Here is a 19,315-nt window from a genome sequence, read left to right as displayed (position 1 = left end):
TGTAACATCCCCAAAAAATAAAATATCATTCCCAAAATAATTCAAACATGAAGTAGACATATGGGGAATGTAAAGTCATCACAATTTTTAGGGGTATTACTATGTATTACAGAAGTAGAGAAACTGAAACTTTGAAATTTGCTAATTTTTCAAAATTTTGGGTAAATTGGACATTTTTTTATGCAAAAAAAAAAATTTTTTTTTTAACTTTATTTTACCAGTGTCATGAAGTACAATATGTGACGAAAAAACAATCTCAGAATGGCCTGGATAAGTCAAAGCGTTTTAAAGTTATCACCACTTAAAGTGACACTGGTCAGATTTGCAAAAAACGGCCTGGTCCTAAGGTGTAATAAGGCTGTGTCCTTAAGGCGTTAATATGGGAGATTCAGCCCGCACAACCCCTAGCAGGTGCAGATTGCTATGGCGAAAAACAGATGCAAACGTAAAAACACAAAATGCAATCGCACACTGCAACTAGCACTCTGCCCTGCCTCTATGCTGGATGTTGAATAAGGCATTGGTGTACATTTTGGCCAAAGCGTAATAAGCCACTCACCACGTCAAGGTCGCCTTAATGAGTGGTCCCTAACACTAGTTCCTACCTTTTATGGGCCATGACAGCCACACAAAGTCCAGGGAGCGCAGGCATATTTCATTTAATGTTTCTGTGCGTCGTTAATAGGGTTGTTTCGAGTAACTTTCGATACCCAATCTATACTTTTAGCCCGGTATCGATACGACTCAGCCCAGTATCAGAGAATATAGATCGCGCTGGTCTCAATGTGTGCCATGTCCCCTCATCAGCACAGGGAAGAAGGAAGCAGTCTGTCCCTCAACAAAACTCAATATTTATTGCCCTGATTCTGTAGTTTGCAGAAACACCCCCATATGTGGCCGTAAACTACTGTACGGGCACACAGTAGGGCGTAGAGGGAAAGGTGCGCCGTGTGGTTTTTGGAAGGCAGATTTTGCTAAATGACCTTTATCAGAGCAGGGAGAGAAGCTGACATCACAGGTCATGTGACCCTCAGTGAAATCTGAGAAACCAGCCACTGGAGATAAAGTGAGTTAATTGGAAAGCTGTTATATTTGCCCAGTTAGGAACATAGAAAGAACAAAAAAATAACTCGGACAAGCCCTTTAAGGTGAAAAATGGCCCGGTCCGGGTTAAAAAAAAAAAAAACACACACCAAAATATTAAGTATAAATCACCTACTTTCCCAATTTTACATATAAAATATATAAACAATAAATAAACATATTACATATCGCAACGTCAGAAAAGTCCAAACAATTAAAATATGAAAAAATCTCTCCTATGCGGTGAACGACGTAAAAGAAAAAAAAAATTTTTTTAAAACGCACGATTCGCTATTTTTTTGTCACCTTGTCCCCCCAAAAAATAGGATAGGACTGGTCTATTATGGGCCGGACGTTCCATAAAATGCACGCGTTTTTTGTTTTTGTTTTTTTTTGCGTGGAATTGAATGGTATTGAGTAGCCCAATACTTTTTTATGGTATCGAAACCGAATCAAAATTTTGGCAGAGACAATTCTACTGACTATAAGATGAAAATATTAAAGGCGAACGACTTCTTTTCAAATAATGCTCTGTTATCTGTTGTTGTCAAACTTCAACAGAGGAACGTTCTATTTAGTTAAAATCGTCCATTTTGATCACCTTTAGGCTGCGTTCACACGGGCGAGATTTCCGCGCGGGTGCAATGCAGTAGGTGAACGCATTGCACCTGCACTGAATCCTGACCCATTCATTTCAATGGGGCTGTGCACATGAGCATTTTTTTTTCATGCATCAGTACTGCAATGCTTTAAAATCGCAGCATGTTCTATATTCTGCGTTTTTCACGCAGCCCTGGCTCCATAGAAGTGAATGGGGCTGCGTTAATAACGCATTGCATCTGCAAGCAAGTGCGGATGCAATGCGTTTTTCACTGATGGTTGCTAGGAGATGTTGTTTGTAAACCTTCAGTTTTTTATCACGCGCGTGAAAAAAGCATCAAAACGCATTGCACCCGCGCGGAAAAAACTGAACAACTAAACGCAATTGCAGCCAAAACTGACGGAACTTGCTTGCAAAATGGTGCGAGTTTAACTGAACGCACCCTGAACGCATCCAGACCAAATCTGTCACGCTCGTGTGAACTCAGCCTTAGACCTATGGGGCCAGATTTATCATTAGCTCAGGTCAGAATAATGGAGTAAAAAAGTCCCAAACGCTAAGGCTGGGTTCACACCTGAGCGTTTTACAGCGCGTTCCTACGCGCTGTAAAACGCTCAACAAGGAGAAACCAATGATTCCCTATGGGAATGGTTCACACTTGGGCGTTTTACAGCGCGTACGATCGCGCTGTAAAACGCCCGACGCTCCAAAAAGTACATGAGCGACTTTTGGGGCGTTTGTGGCCATAGGACACTGTAGTGAATCACACAAACGCGCGTCAAACGCGCGTTTACTATTACAAAAACGCGCATAAAAATGCGCGTCAAAAACGCGCGTAAAACGCGCGTTTGCGCAACGCTCAAGTGTGAACCCAGCCTAAAACTGCGCACAAATTTGCGACTTTTTTCTGCTCTGCACTATGCTCGCCAGTTTTCTGAAAGTAGGCGTGTTTTCTTATGTAAATGAATCTATAGACAGATTTACTATTGGGACTATTTAAAAAAAAAAAAAATCGCTAAAAAGTCGCAATTTCACTCCAGTGAGGACCATGCTTATCTTATGAGACTTTTTAATAGAACATGCGACTTTTTCATAAAAACGTGCGACTTTTGTAAAGCTGCTTACTGATGGATAAACTGCTACTGTCAAACCACATTCATTACAGTCTTAAAGGGCCGATCATAAATCTGACTTGGCTAAAACTGACTTTAGCCATATGTTAAAGTGGAGTGAGCTGTCAGAGTCATGATAAATCTGACTTGGCTAAAACTGACTTTAGCCATATGTTAAAGTGGAGTGAGCTGTCAGAGTCATGATAAATCTGGCCCATGGTCTGTAGTGACTGGGTGAGTTTTAGAAAAGACACAAGACAGGACAAGTGCCACATACAAAACAGCGGCTCCTTTCCATTATTTGCAACAGACACTGAAGATATGGCAGTGGATATTATTGCTCATAACAGTGAAAATTAATAATGGGTCACATGTTAAAGGGGTATTCCCATCTGCAAGATCATATGTCAAAAGTTTACACTAGTGCCATATATCATTTTTTTGCAATTTGCTTCTATTATTTAAAATGCAGCCATTTTGATATATTCCCTTCCCTCTTACCCTATTGTTTAGATGTGGTAACCCATAGATATGGCCACCGCTCCACGGCCGCATCTATGGGCCGCGCTTGCGCAGACCGCTCTCCCTTTTCACCCAGGCGGCCGGTGATTCAGACGAGTACGCGCACGCTGCCGCGCATATAGTCTTTCCTCACTGCCACAGATCCGCACTGTCCTTCCCCCGCCTGCAGCCCTCATCGTGCCGGTTTATTTTATAGATGGCCCCACTGGGCGAGCGAGCGAGCAATCTCCCGGCCTCCCCCCTCTCATTTTCAGGATGGCTAAGCGGTTTTAGAAGAGTGTCAGCACATAGCTCACACTCTACTTGAAACGGCGGACATTTGTGCTGGCAGCCGTTTAACCCCTTCCGTGCCACGGTCCATAGGGACTACTGTATGGAAGGGGTTAACAGGGAGGGAGCTCCCTCCCTCCCCCATCAGCTGCTATTCTGTTGTGGCAGCGGCTGATGGTTACCATGGCAACCGGACGCCTTCACAGGTGTCTGGTTTGCCATGGTAAAGCTGAGTCGGATCAGGCTTTTGCTAAAGGCAGAAGTCTGATCAGCCTAAGTGTAATGTCCCAATACACTACAGTACACTATAAAGTAGGGATGTCCCGATACCATTTTTTTAAGACCGAGTACGAGTACCGATACTTTTATTTAAGTACTCACCGATACCAATTATGGTGTGGTAATATTTTACAGCAAATTCCAATTTAATTTAGTCATAGGGGAGATTTATCAAACCTTGTACAAAGAAACAGCGGTGGAGTTGCTGATAGCAATGAAAAAAAAAAATCAGGAATTTGGTTGCTATGGACAACTGCTTTACTTTTCCTTTGTACAAGGGTTAATAAATGGGCATATATTCAGTGTTTCCCAACCAATGTACCTCCAGCTGTTGCAAAACTACAACTCCCAAGGCTGTGCAGGCATGCTGGGAGTTGTAGTTTTGCAACAGCTGGGGGCACACTGGTTGGGAAACACTGGCATATAAGGAAGGGAATGGGCATATGAAGGGAAAGAATGGACATATAATAGTGTTTCCCAACCAGCGTGCCTCCAGATGTTGCAAAACTACAACTCCCAGCATGCCCGGACAGCCTTTGGCTGTGCGGGCATGCTGGGAGGTATAGTTTTGCAACAGCTGGAGGCACACTGGTTGGGGATCCCTATTATATGCCCATCCCCCCCACCTTATTTTATTATTCACTGTTTGTCTGTTTTAACATGAAATGGAGAGAAATTAAAGGGAACCTGTCACCGGGATTTTGTGTATAGAGCTGAGGACATGGGTTGCTAGATGGCCGCTAGCACATCCGCAATACCCAGTCCCCATAGCTCTGTGTGCTTTTATTGTGTAAAAAAAACTGATGTGATACATATGCAAATTAACCTGAGATGAGTCCTGTATGTGAGATGAGTCAAGGACAGGACACATCTACGGTTAATTTGCATATGTATCAAATCAGTTTTTTTTACACAATAAAAGCACACAGCGCCATCTAGCAGACCACGTCCTCAGTTCTATACACAAAATCCCGGTGACAGGTTCCCTTTAACTGAATTTCTCCTCCATTTCATGCACCATACCCACCTGGCCTGCTGCAATCCTCCCCATGCAGATGCACCAGAGTACTGGGAGGAAGTGGCTTTAACTTCCTCCCAGTGCTAGGCAACCGCATGGAACTTGAAACACCGCCGCCCAGAAGTCCCGTCCCCACGCCGATCAGCTGGGACACGCTGTTGTCCCCACGCTGATCGACTGGAAGCAGCACCACCGTCGCCCAAAAGTGAAGATTGGACACGCCACCGTCCAAAAGAGAAGATGGGTCACGCAGCCGCCGCCACAGCTGATCTGGGACACGGGACCCGCTGCACGGCCATGAGGTATCGGCGACATTTGCGCGAGTACAAGTACTCGTGCAAATGTCCGGTATTGGCCCTGATACCGATACATGCCTACTATATAGTGTACTGTAGTGTATTATATAGGCATCAGACCCACAGGATTTTCAAGAACCAAGTGGGTCTGGGTAAAAAAAAAAGTTAAAAAAATGTAAAAATAAAAAAAATGAATTTCTTCTTATAGCAGCACATTTATCACTGATTAAAAAAATTAAAAATACACTACACACGTTCGATATCACCACGTCCGTAAGGACCTGATCTATGAAGGGGTCATGTTACTTTCCCTGCGCGGTGAATGTCATCAAAATAAATAAGTGATGATGAAATTGAAATTTTGCCCACCTCACTTCCCAAAAAAGGTCACAAAAGTGATCAAAAAAGTCATATGTATGCCAAAATGGTACCAATAAACAGTCACCTCATCCTGCTAAAAATGAGCCCCTACATGAGACAATCGCCCCAAAAAATAAAAAAAATATGGCTCTGACCATGGAGACACTAAAACATTTTTTTCTTCTAAAATGCTTTTATTGTGTTCAAGTAAAATAAATAACAAAAAGTATACATATTAGGTATTGCCGTGTCCGTAAGAACCTGCTCTATAAAAATATCATATGACCTAACCCCTCAGGTGAACACCATAACTTTTTTTTTTTTATAAAACCTATGCCAAAAAAGCAATTTTTTGTCACCTTACATCACAAAAAGTGTAATACCAAGCGATCAAAAAGGCGTATGCCCCAAAATTAGTACCAATCAAACCGCCATCTCATCCTGCAAAAAAATTAGCCCTTACCTAAGACAATCGGTCAAAAAATAAAAAAGCTATTACTCTCAGACAATGGAGACACTAAAATATGTTAGTTTTTTTAACTTCAAAAAGCCATTTTTTGTCACCTTACATCACAAAAAGTGTAATACCAAGCCCCCCAAAATAGTACCAATTAAAACAAACCGTCATCTCATACTGAAAAAAATGTATGCAGCGTGGACTCTGGATCAAGCTGGGCACAGAGGGGGTTTGCATTGGAGCGATCGGAGGAGAGTGGAGGGACAATGGAGGACAATTTTATTTAGTGGAGGGACAATTTTATTTAGTGGCAGATGTAGCAGAGCTTAGGGGTGGGCGATATGGCCTAAAATCTATATTGCGATATAATTTTAAGCATGTGCGATATGCGATATATATTGCGATATATTGTTTTCTATATTGGGGGGGGGGGGGGTTTAAATTTTATTTATTTTTTACTTTTTATTTATTAACTATTGGCCTCCTTAAGGGCCAGAACCCTTGTCATATTCACCCTAATAGAGCTCTATTAGGGTGAATAGGACTTTACACTCTCCCTGCTGCCCTGTGCATAGTGCACACAACAGCAGGGAGCTGACCATGGCGGCAGCCTCTGATCTGCCCCCCCGCAGCCTCTGATCTGCCCCCCCGCAGCCTCTGATCTGCCCCCCCCCCCAGCCTCTGATCTGCCCCCCCAGCCTCTGATCTGCCCCCCCCAGCCTCTGATCTTCCCCCCCCAGCCTCTGATCTGCCCCCCCCCAGCCTCTGATCTGCCCCCCCAGCCTCTGATCTGCCCCCCCCCAGCCTCTGATCTGCCCCCCCCCAGCCTCTGATCTGCCCCCCTTCCCCAGCCTCTGATCTTCTCCCCAGCCTCTGATCTGCCCCCCTTCCCCAGCCTCTGATCTTCTCCCCAGCCTCTGATCTGCCTCCCTTCCCCAACCTCTGATCTGCCCCCTCTGGTAACGCAAACCCCCCCTCCCTCCCTCGCCAGTATTAATCATTGGTGGCAGTGGCCACAGGGTCCCTCCCCCCCATTGGTGGCAGTTTGCAGTTCCGATCGGAGCCCCAGCAGTGTAATGCTGGGGCTCCGATCGGTTACCATGGCAGCCAGGAGTCACGCTGCTGAAGTCCTGGCTGCCATGGTATGTTAGTGAGCAGAGAGCAGCGCATTATACTCACGTGCGCTGTGGCCGCCGGTCGCTCCTTCTTCTCATAGGTCTGTGCGGCGCATTGCTAATGCTGTAAGCATTAGCTATCCGCCGCACAGACAGAAAAAGGAGCGACCGCCGGCCACAGCGCACGTGAGTATAATGCGCTGCTCTCTGCTCACTAACATACCATGGCAGCCAGGACTTCAGCAGCGTGACTCCTGGCTGCCATGGTAACCGATCGGAGCCCCAGCATTACACTGCTGGGGCTCCGATCGGAACTGCAAACTGCCACCAATGATGGGGGGGAGGAGGGGGACCCTGAGGGATATGGCCGGCACATTCATTGGTAGTGCAGTGGCCACAGTCCCTCCCCTCCTCCTCCTCGGTCCTCATTGGTGTTCAGCGGCAGCCGCGCACAGTGGGGAGGGAGGGACTCCCTCCTCCTTCCTCCTCCCTCCGCTGTGCCGGCCGGCTCAGAACATGGTGCGCGCGATCATATCGCGGTCCGGCGATATAGGCGATATGGCGAAAATCCATATCGTGGCCCAAATTCATATCGCATATCGCCTATATCGCCCACCCCTAGCAGAGCTGTACTGAAAGCTGTTCAGCCACAGTGCTTGTGGGGAGGGGAAGACAGATGTAGCAGAGCTGCATATGAAGCAGTTCATCCACAGTTCTTGGGGAAGAGATAAATAGACAGATGTAGCCTAGCTGTATATGAGGCGGTTCTGCCACAGTGCTTGGGTGAGAGATAAATAGACAGATGTAGCAGAGCTGTATATGAAGCACTTCATCCACACTGCTTGGGGGAGAGATAAATAGACAGATGTAGCAGAGCTGTATATAAAGCTGTTCAGCCACACTGCTAGTGGTGGAAGGAAATTGACAGATGTAGCACAGGTTTATACACAACTATAGTTCAGCTGTAATGGAAACAAATCAGCATCAGTGCCGGTAGGTGGGGGTTGGTCATGTTTTATGGGAGTCAAAAGCAAAGATTATAAGTCTACTAGCTAACATGCTTTTGGGCTAATGTATAATATGGAATTATAGTTTTTTTCTGCCCAGAATGGGTTTGTAAAAGAGAAGACTGAGATTTTGTGTGTAAAACTGTGCAGGACAGCCACATGTTACTGTCTTCGGCAGGGCCGGTTCTAGGTGAAATGGGGCCCTGGGGCAAAAAACAATAAGGGGGCCCCCCTCATGACACTTGATGACTTTTACAGAATAAACTGTATATTTTGGGGCACAGTGTAGCGGTATACTGTATATTGTGTGGCACAGTGTAGCGGTATACTGTATATTGTGTGGCACAGTGTGGGCTATATGTGTATAACAAACATATTTCATATGAAAACTTACAGTTACTTGGCTTGGCCCTTGGGGATCTCGGACGCCACTTCCACACTTTGGCCGGGGGCTCGGCAGGGCCGATGTTGTGTTTTATCCTAATGAGAAAGATTTCATAATAAGAATTTGGAGAAGGGGCAGAGGGATAGCAGAGCAGGGAGAGGCTGGTGCTGCTACTAGGGGGTCATACCATGGGGGAGTAATAACGCCCACCATAATGCCCCCCCAGTAGAAATAATTCTCCTTATAATGTGTTAGTGCAAAAAATACCCCCTTGTAATGCCCCCAGTTGAGCTAATGTCCCCATAGTGCCCCCATAATGTGCCAGTATAAAATACCCCTATATAGTGACCCCAGTAAATGCCCCCATAGTGCTCCTCTCCCCCCTAGTGCCCCCCATAATGTACCAGTATAAAATGCCCGATATATAGTGCGCCAGTAGATGCCCTCAGTGTCCCCCATAATTTGTAAGCATAAAATACCCCTTCTCAGTGCCCCCGTAGTAGTCCTCTCACCCCTTCCCCATAGTACCCACCACAATGTGTCCCAGTATAAAATGCCCCTATACAGAGCCCCCATATAAAATAACCGTTCTTTGTGGCCTCAGTAGATGCCCCTATAGTGCCACCAATAATGTGCCAGTAAGAAGTGCCCCCATTGATGTCCCCCAATAATGTGCCAGTGAAATGTGCCCTCATAGATGCCCCTTAATCATGTGCCAGTAGCCTGAGCCCCCCATCAACATGTGCCAGTAGCCTGAGCCCCCCATCAACATGTGCCAGTAGCCATAGGCGCCCCCCCTATCATGTGCCAGTAGCCATAGGCGCCCCCCCTATCATGTGCCAGTAGCCATAGGCGGCCCCCCCTATCATGTGCCACTAGCCATAGGGCCCCCCTATCATGTGCCAGTAGCCATCAGTATTGTACAGAGAAAAAAAAAAAAGGAAAAAAACACTTATACTTACCTCCTTGGCAGCGATGCGATGCAGGCCTCTTCCGGCCTGTGTCCCGCGCTGTGTACGGCTCAGGGCTCAGGCGGCGCGATGACGTCATCCGTCTGTCCGCATGACAAGCGAAGAGATGGATTCATTCTTGCAATGCATTTGTGAGATGGATCCGCATCCGGATGCATCTCATAAATGCTTTCAGTCACATCAAGATCGGCGGATCTGGCAGGCAGTTCCAACGACGGTACTGCTTGCCGGATCACACTACCACAAGTGTGAAAGTAGCCTTAGTGTTTGTGTTTTATTTTTACTTACTATTAGCCCCCTTAGGGGCTGGAACCCTTGTCCTATTCACCCTTAGGCCCCTTTCACATGGGTGAGATTTCTGCGTGGGTGCAATGCGTGAGGTGAACGCATTGCACCCGCACTGAATCTGGACCCATTCACTTCTATGGGGCTGTGCAGATGAGCGGTGATTTTCACGCATCACTTGTGCGTTGCGTGAAAATCGCAACATGCTCTATGTTGTGCGTTTTTATGCAACGCAGGCCCCATGGAAGTTAATGGGGCTGCGTGAAAATCGCATTGTATCTGCAAGCAAGTGCGGATGCGGTGCGATTTTCACGCTTGGTTGCTAAGATGAAAGTCTATTCACTGTGTTATTTTCCCTTATAACATGGTTCTAAGGGAAAATAATAGCATTCTTTAATACAGAATGCATAGTAGAAGGTCAATATAAACATTATATACACCCCAGTATAATAAACATTGGTGGCGTAGTGCGCCCCGCCCCCCTCCCCAGTATAATAAGCATTGAGTGCCCCTCCCCAGTATAATAAGCATTGAGTGCGCCCCACCAGTATAATAAACATTGAGTGTGCGCCCCCAGTATAATAAACATTGAGTGTGCGCCCCCAGTATAATAAACATTGAGTGTGCCCTTCCAGTATAATAAACATTGAGTGCGCGCCCCCAGTATAATAAACATTGAGTGCGCGCCCCCAGTATAATAAACATTGAGTGCGCGCCCCCAGTATAATAAACATTGAGTGCGCGCCCCCAGTATAATAAACATTGAGTGCGCGCCCCCAGTATAATAAACATTGAGTGCGCGCCCCCAGTATAATAAACATTGAGTGCGCGCCCCCAGTATAATAAACATTGAGTGCGCGCCCCCAGTATAATAAACATTGAGTGCGCCCCCCCTAGTAAAATAAACATTGAGTGCGCCCCCCCTAGTAAAATAAACATTGAGTGCGCGCCCCCAGTATAATAAACATTGAGTGCGCGCCCCCAGTATAATAAACATTTTGTGCGCGCCCCCAGTATAATAAACATTGAGTGCGCCCCCCCCTAGTAAAATAAACATTGAGTGCGCCCCCCCTAGTAAAATAAACATTGAGTGCGCGCCCCCAGTATAATAAACATTGAGTGCGCCCCCCAGTATAATAAACATTGAGTGTGCCCCCCCAGTATAATAAACATTGAGTGAGCCCCCCCTAGTAAAATAAACATTGAGTGCGCCCCCCCTAGTAAAATAAACATTGAGTGCGCCCCCCCTAGTAAAATAAACATTGAGTGCGCCCCCCCTAGTAAAATAAACATTGAGTGCGCCCCCCCTAGTAAAATAAACATTGAGTGCGCCCCCCCAGTATAATAAACATTGAGTGCGCCCCCCCAGTATAATAAACATTGAGTGCGCCCCCCCAGTATAATAAACATTGAGTGCGCCCCCCCAGTATAATAAACATTGAGTGCGCCCCCCCAGTATAATAAACATTGAGTGCGCGCCCCCAGTATAATAAACATTGAGTGCGCGCCCCCAGTATAATAAACATTGAGTGCGTGCCCCCAGTATAATAAACATTGAGTGCGCGCCCCCAGTATAATAAACATTGAGTGCGCGCCCCCACTATAATAAACATTGAGTGCGCGCCCCCAGTATAATAAACATTGAGTGCGCGCCCCCACTATAATAAACATTGAGTGCGCGCCCCCAGTATAATAAACATTGAGTGCGCGCCCCCAGTATAATAAACATTGAGTGCGCGCCCCAGTATAATAAACACTGAGTGCGCGCCCCCAGTATAATAAACATTGAGTGCGCGCCCCCAGTATAATAAACATTGAGTGCGCGCCCCCACTATAATAAACATTGAGTGCGCGCCCCCACTATAATAAACATTGAGTGCGCGCCCCCACTATAATAAACATTGAGTGCGCCCCCCCCCCAGTATAATAAAGATTGGTGGCGCAGTGCCAATGAGGGTTAAAAAAATAAAATAAAATTAACTCACCTCCTCCAATTGATCGCGTAGATGCCGGTCTCCTGTTCTTTCTTTAGGACCTATGGTGACATCACTGTGGTCATCACATGGTACATCATATGATCCATCACCATGGTAATGGACCATGTGATTAGCTCAGTGACGTCACCACAGGTCCTGAAGAAAGAACAGGAGACAGGCAGCTGCGCGATCAATTGGTGGAGGTGAGTTAATGTTTTTTTTATTTTTTTAACCCTCATTGGCACTTCCCACTGCGCCACCAATGTTTATTATACTGGGGGGGGGGCGCACTCAATGTTTATTATACTGGGGTGTTGGGGGGGGCGCACTGCGCCACCAATGAAGATAACTGACGTGTTAATACAAATACAGGAGGCGGGTGCCGGAATGAAATAGCCGGCACCCGACCTCTATGATAGGGGGCTGCGATCAGCGGCAGTTAACCCCTCAGGTGCTGCTCCCTGTCATAGAGGTCGGGTGCCGGCTATTTGATTCCGTCACCTGCCTGTAATTGTATTACAGGTCAGTTTTCTTCATTGGTGGCGCAGTGGCCACAGCCCCTCCCCTCCTCCTCCCATCTCTCTTCTTATCTGCGGAGGCGGCGGCAGCAGCAGCACAGGGGGGAGGGAGAGAGCCCCCCTTGCCTCTATGGAAGCGCCGGCCCTGCCTAAAGTTAGTATAACAAGTGATGTTTGGTGTGAATAAACAGGATCAAGCAGCGGTGCCCTTAATGGAGTAGGTTCAATCTCCTCAATGTAAAATGAAAGTTAGGAACGGGAACCGCGCTATATATTAACAGTTAATGAGAGTGGTTGGAAAAAAGAACCATAAATATACTCAGCCGAGCTTCTACTCAGCTGCCGGCAGTGTCAATCACAGGTCCGTACTTCACATGGAATGAGCCTGCTATCCACCTCCAGCCAGCCGTTTGATTTCCCTTTGAGCCACCAGCCGTGCACCCCAAACCGGATCAGGATTACCTTCACAAGAAGCACAAACAAATGGTGCAATACCCTCTATATTTCGAGGTGATCAATTTTTATTATACTCACATATTCCAAATTTTCACATGCATATATGATTGCCCGACCCGGGTTTCGCTGTTAGCTTCGTCAGGGGCTGCGGTAACAAACACCGCCAAAGTCCATGAATATATAGCAGTTGCTATATATTCATGGACTTTGGCGGTGTTTGTTACCGCAGCCCCTGACGAAGCTAACAGCGAAACCCGGGTCGGGCAATCATATATGCATGTGAAAATTTGGAATATGTGAGTATAATAAAAATTGATCACCTCGAAATATAGAGGGTATTGCACCATTTGTTTGTGCTTCTTGTGAAGGTAATCCTGATCCGGTTTGGGGTGCACGGCTGGTGGCTCAAAGGGAAATCAAACGGCTGGCTGGAGGTGGATAGCAGGCTCATTCCATGTGAAGTACGGACCTGTGATTGACACTGCCGGCAGCTGAGTAGAAGCTCGGCTGAGTATATTTATGGTTCTTTTTTCCAACCACTCTCATTAACTGTTAATATATAGCGCGGTTCCCGTTCCTAACTTTCATCTGCCTAAAGTTAGTTGCGGCATGGGGGGCCCTAAGGACTCGGGGGCCCGAAGCGCCGTCCCTGGTCTTCGGTCACTTCCCATGGCTCTCTGATGATTCCCCAGCAGGGGGGATGGGCTGAACAGACACTGCAGGCTCCCAGACTGATGACTCATACGATCCACATGAATGAGCACACAAGGACTGACTTCTCAGTGTGATGTCATACAGAGGTGTGGCCGGCCACTCAAACTGCCTAAGCCTGCCCAGCCTTAGGCTCCATTCACAAATCCGCAATTTCATTCCGCAAATGCGGAATGGAATTGCGGACCCATACACTTCGGAATTGCGGACCCATACTGATCCGGAATTGCGGACCTGCACTTCCGGGTCTCCAATTCCGATCCTGAAAAAAATAGAACATGTCCTATTCTTGTCCGCAATAGCGGACAAGAATAGGCATATTCTCTTAGTGCCGGCAATGTGCGGTCCGCGAAATGCGCAACGCACATTGCCGCTGTCCGTGTTTTGGGGATCCGCAAAACACACACGGATGTGTGAATGGACCCTTAGAAGCAGGAAAGAGTGAACAGCATAGCAGGCTGCAGGTAAGGATGAAATAGCAAGATGGGAATACCCCTTTAATACTTCTTTACATACAATTATGAAGGAAGGTGGTCTCACCTAATGTCCAAGTGCTTTCATCGCTTATCGTGGAATCATACAGCCGTCCCTGAAAAATACATGACAATCAATAATTTAAAGAGGTTTTCTGTGTTCTGTGACATATACACACAGATATGGATGACCCATCTTCAGGATAACGGAGGATTAGCAGAAAACTCACTGTATATTGGCCATGCCGAGTTCTCATTCAAATGAAATGGAACTGAACCGCAGTACGCCTGCGCCGGACACTACACCGTGAATAGAGCCTATGGGGGTGCCGGGTGTAGAACCCCCACAAATCTGATACTGACATCCTATCCTGAGGATAGGACATCATTATCTTAGTCCTAAAACCTCTTTAAAGGGGTTCTGCAGTTTTTTTAAACTGATGATCTATCCTCTGGGTAGATCATCAGTATCTGATCGGTGGGGGTCCGACACCCGGGATCTCTGACGAACAGCTGTTTGAGAATGTAGCGGCGCTGACAGTAGTGCCACGGCCTTCTCGCTGTTTACCGCAGGCCCAGTGACGTCAGGACTAGTATCACTGGCCTTGGCGCGGCTAAGCTCCATTCAAGTAAACAGAGCTCAGCCCAGCCCAGGCAATTGATACTAGTCGCGACGTCACTGGGCCTGCGATAAACAGCGAGAAGGCCGCGGCGCTGCTGCCTTCTCAAACGGCTGATCGGCGGGGGTCCCGGGTGATTTTTATTTTACTACTTAAAAAAAAAAAACTAAAAAAAAAGAATTTCTTTGCCATAGCCCCGACAGAGCTGTGGGACAAGCTGCAGTCTTTATCCACTGGCAGCACTGACTGGATAATGTCAGACTGTGCAGGGACACCCCAACTGGTCAACACCTTTCCTGACCTTCATTGCAAACTGCTGGCAACCCAGTCATAACTTCTGGTAGGAATAACACAGGAATGGCAGTCATAAGAACAGATGCTCCAGGATTGCCATTACAAGGGGGGTGCAAGTAGTTGATAAAACAGACATGTCAGGGATGTCCAGCTTGTTAGACAGTTTTAACCTTCACCAACAGCACATTCACTTGCTCCCTGCTGTGCTGCTCCGGCTCCATTCAGCAGTCTTCTGGACGGACAGGGTAACGTGCACCGCTGCAGCCAACAATTGGCCTCAGTGTTGTCATGTCCCAGAAGGAGCTGGAGCAGAGATTGGGAGTCAATCACAGCAGATATCCTTACACAGTTTCTCCCTAGGGTCAGTGCAGCGCAAAGGACACACCCTGGTTCCGGGGCCCCTGATGTTAAAGGGGTTATCTTGGAAAAGATAATGATGACTTAAGCTACATGCACACAACAGTGAAAAAAAGTCTGTTAAAAACTGACCTTTTTAACGGACATTTATTTCACTGATGCCTTTCTGAGAAACGGACGTTAGAAATGGACCCATTCAATTGTATGGGGGCAGTCTGTCAGTGAAAAACGGACAACATAGAACATGTTCTATTTTTTTTACATCCGTTTTTCACTGACAGTAAAAAAAAAAAAAAACTGCCGTGTGAATAACCCCCATCGACTACCATTGGTCTTAAAACAGACGTGTGATGGCCGTTAAAAAAATGTACATGACATGTCCGTTTTTCACTGTCGTGTGCATGTAGCCTTATCCTAAAGATAGGTCATCATTAACACATCAGTAGGGGTCCAAGTCCTGGTGTCCCCACAGCTCGGCAGGAGCTATAGTGAGTGATACAGGCTCCCGGCAGCTATCCAAGAATAGCGCCATGCATCGTATAGTGGCAGTGCTTGGTATTGCAGCTCAGCCCTATTGACCAGAATGGGGCTGAGCTGCAACTAGGCCACGTGAGCAATGTACGGTGATGTCACCATCCAAGGAAATGACGGCACTCAAGGCCTCTTCTAAGAGCTGAGTGGCGGGTGATTCTGTCGTTCATGCAGGCACCTCAATTAACGTCTAGGCAGCAGATCATGATGTCCAAACAGTGATCTACTGTAACTATCACTTTTTTCAACAAGTACATGTTGCTAGCAGGGCCGGACTGGCCATAGGGCAGACTGGGCATTTGCCCGGTGGGCCGGGCCGCCTCAGGGCTCGAGTGGGTGTGCCGGGTATGGCCTAATCACACCCCTGTCTGTCTGTGCTCCACCTCCTGCCAGCCCCGGCCGCACATCTTAATAATCTGTCTGATCAGGGCCGGACTGGTCATAGGGGGGGCCGGTCCGCCTCAGGGCTCGAGTGGGTGTGCCGGTATGGCCTAATCACACCCCTCCCTGTGCTCCGCCTCCTGCCAGCCCCGGCCGCACACTCGCACATGAGTCCATGACTGACTGTGACACAAAGACACATGACAATGACATAGATACTTACTGACTGTGTGAGTCCACCCCCACTGCTCCGCCTCCTGTGCCCCGCCTCTGTGACTCCATCTTCCGGCGGCCGGCAGCGTAACGTCGCTCACTCCGACGTCACGCGCCTGCTCCGCCTTCATTAATAAAGAGGGAGGAGCGTGCGACGTGACGTAGTGAGTGACGGCACGTTACGTTACGCGGCCGCCTAGTTTGAATGTTGAAGAGCGGGACTGGACTGGAGACACCACCGCACCAGCCCACCAGCTTCTGCCTGCCCTAGTACTAGTGCCCAACTGGCTGTGGCTGCCGCCTGCCCAATCCATGCCCACACCACAGAGTAGACACAGTGAATGGATGTGACGGGACCGGTTGTGGTGAACCGGCGTGAATGACAGTCTTTTGTGCACTGCAGCACTAACTGTACTGTCTGTGAAAAAGAAAAACAGTGAATTATACTTGTGTTGTGAATACAATTGGAGTCCTCCTGACTGTCCCAGGCAGTAAGTTAGTGATGATAGTGATAGATTATATTAGATAGTAACTTTATGTAAGTGAGTGAGCTATTGAGCTTGTAAATAAACTTCTGCAAACTGCAAAGTATATGAGTAGTTTAGTTACTAACTACTCATATACTTTGCACAAGTTTATTTACAAGCTCAATAGCTCATTTACATAAGGAACAGACGTCTTACAATAGGGAGGGACACTGTCAGGGACACTGTTATTGGGGGGGGGGGGGGGGGGGGAGATGTGATATGTGGATGATGACACATTTATATAGCACAAGATGCTTGCGCTGCCATATATGTGTGTCATCCACAGATCCCCCCCGGCCACCCATAACAGTGTCATCCACAGATGCCCCCATAACCGTGTGTCATCCACTGATGCCTATAACAGTGTGTCATCCACAGGTCCCTCATAACAGTGTGTCATCCACAGATCCACCATAACAGTGTGTCATCCACAGATCCCCCATAACAGTGCGCCTGCGAGGAGAGACAGAAAAGAGGGCAAATAATCAGTGGAAGCAAGCAGAGGACTTGCATAAACCAGTGAACGTGTGGCGGCAGTGCAGCATGCTTGAAGTTATCTGTGGCTCATTGGCATGCAAGTTGCCAATGAGCATGATGCAACCAATCAGAGTTCAGCTTTCATTTCCAGAACTTCACTGGGAAAATAAAAGGTGACGTCTGATTGGTTGTCATAGGTAAAGCTCTGACAGTCCTAACCGCAGGGCTCTTGTAGAAGCTGGCTGCTCACAGCTGCGCATGCACCATTCACCCATATCATCCAATGGAGCACCTGTAGGATGTGTGTGTCCCGCACATTCAGTGCTATCTCCCTGATGCCCAGCTTACAGCGGATATGTCGGCTCTGTGTACCAGGGGGCACCTGGACATCAATGAACACCTCCTCCATGGTCTGGTACCAGCAACCCCAGGGAGTCTTGCATGGCACCACCCCGCTCCTCTCATCGAAATGCACAGACATCACATGCAGAGCAGCGCCCTGACAGGAGAAATTACTTGGACACACGATGGCGCAATGCGCATGCGCAGTCATACGACTTGAAACCGCGCAACAACAACAAAAAATGGCTTTTAACGATGTCTATCAAGATTTCAACCAATAGAAGCCCGTTTTACAGACTACCTAAACAACAAGCTCCAGCGGTCTGATTGCACTTCCTGTTTCTCCTTTCAGAGATTGTGATTGGACGTCTACTGTGCCTTCTTGATTGGCTGTGGCGCCTGTTGCTAGTCGGGAGGACGTCTGCTATTGGTGGACGGCTCTTTGCGCTGTTTTTAAAGAGGAGACGCGAGGCGGCGGCTTGTTTAGTTAGCGACTGATTGTGGCGGGTCACCGGTAGCGGAGTCTACGAAGATGTCTTTCCCTAAGGCTCCCCTCAAGCGGTTCAACGAGCATGTTGGTACGTATGAGGGCGGGGACGGCTTTGTGTGCGCTGTGAGGGTCCCTTGTCAGTGCTGGCACTGGGTGTCTGTGCCCTGTTACTTCACTGAAAGGGGCTACACCCTGCTGGGCATGACTAGGTAGTACTGTATGTCTCTATGGGCACATCTGTGTATCTGGACTTGTCCAAGGTCTATGACAACCGGGCACCTGGCAGACACAGGACAGATCAGTTCGGACTTGTTCACACGTGATGGTTTTTTGTGTGTGCGGTTGACAGCACCTGATCTGTGATAAATGCCACCGGGACAGCTGGTGGCCCAGAGATAGCTGGTTTTAGACTGTGGAGGACTACATGCCTAGGTTTTCCTACAGGGATTGTCTGAGCTATTAAAAACTAAAACTCTCCCTGGAATTGTGACAAACTAAGATTCCCCCCCCCCCCTCCATGGCAGCAATGGCATGTGACCAGTGAGAACTGATATGGCACACCCCTCACAGTCCCCAGTTAGATTTCAGTCTGTGGTTCTCTTGACGTGCAGGGCATGGCTGCTCAGGAAAGCACTGAGTGGGCACTCAATTTTAAAAAGGTTGTCTCACTTCAGTAAGGCTACTTTCACACTAGCGTTCATGGGTCCGTTCGTGAGCTCCGTTTGAAGGAGCTCACGAGCGGACCCAAACGCCTCCGTCCAGCCCTGATGCAGTCTGAATGGAGCGGATCCGCTCAGACTGCATCAGTCTGGCGGCGTTCAGCCTCCGCTCCGCTCGCCTCCGCACGGACAGGCGGACAGCTGAACGCTGCTTGCATCGTTCAGCTGTCCGCCTGGCCGTGCGGAGGCGTGCGGATCCGTCCAGACTTACAATGTAAGTCAATGGGAACGGATCCGCTTGAAGATGACACCATATGGCTCAATCTTCAAGCGGATCCGTCCCCCATTGACTTTACATTGAAAGTCTGAACGGATCCGCTCAGGCTACTTGCGCACTTAGAAATTTTTCTAAGTTATTAATGCAGACGGATCCGTACTGAACGGAGCCTCCGTCTGCATTAATATGATCGGATCCGTTCAGAACGGATCCGATCAAGCGCAAGTGTGAAAGTAGCCTAAGTGGTATTAT

At 47.7% G+C, this 19,315-nt stretch overlaps 1 protein-coding gene across 2 annotated transcripts in view; it reads right to left on the bottom strand.

The window, feature by feature from the left end:
* LOC122928314 (nudC domain-containing protein 2-like) overlaps positions 1 to 17,862 on the bottom strand; it is a 31,212-nt gene extending 13,350 nt beyond the window's left edge. The window contains exons 1-2 of one of the 2 annotated variants that reach the window (XR_006387869.1): positions 17,644 to 17,859; positions 13,963 to 14,011 (exon numbers count right to left, since the gene is read on the bottom strand). Coding sequence is in view for 1 of the 2 variants with exons in the window: in XM_044281044.1 (XP_044136979.1) it covers positions 13,963 to 14,011; positions 17,588 to 17,848 (310 nt within the window). In the remaining variant the exon portion in view is untranslated. Of the gene's footprint in view, positions 1 to 13,962; positions 14,012 to 17,587 lie in introns of both variants that reach the window. The other variant, XM_044281044.1, reaches the window with a different exon arrangement.
* Between the last annotated feature and the right edge of the window lie 1,453 nt (positions 17,863 to 19,315).

This window comes from Bufo gargarizans, chromosome 2 (genome assembly GCF_014858855.1).
Source record: "Bufo gargarizans isolate SCDJY-AF-19 chromosome 2, ASM1485885v1, whole genome shotgun sequence".
NCBI lineage: Eukaryota > Metazoa > Chordata > Amphibia > Anura > Bufonidae > Bufo > Bufo gargarizans.
This window is presented reverse-complemented; position numbering and strand designations above follow the sequence as displayed.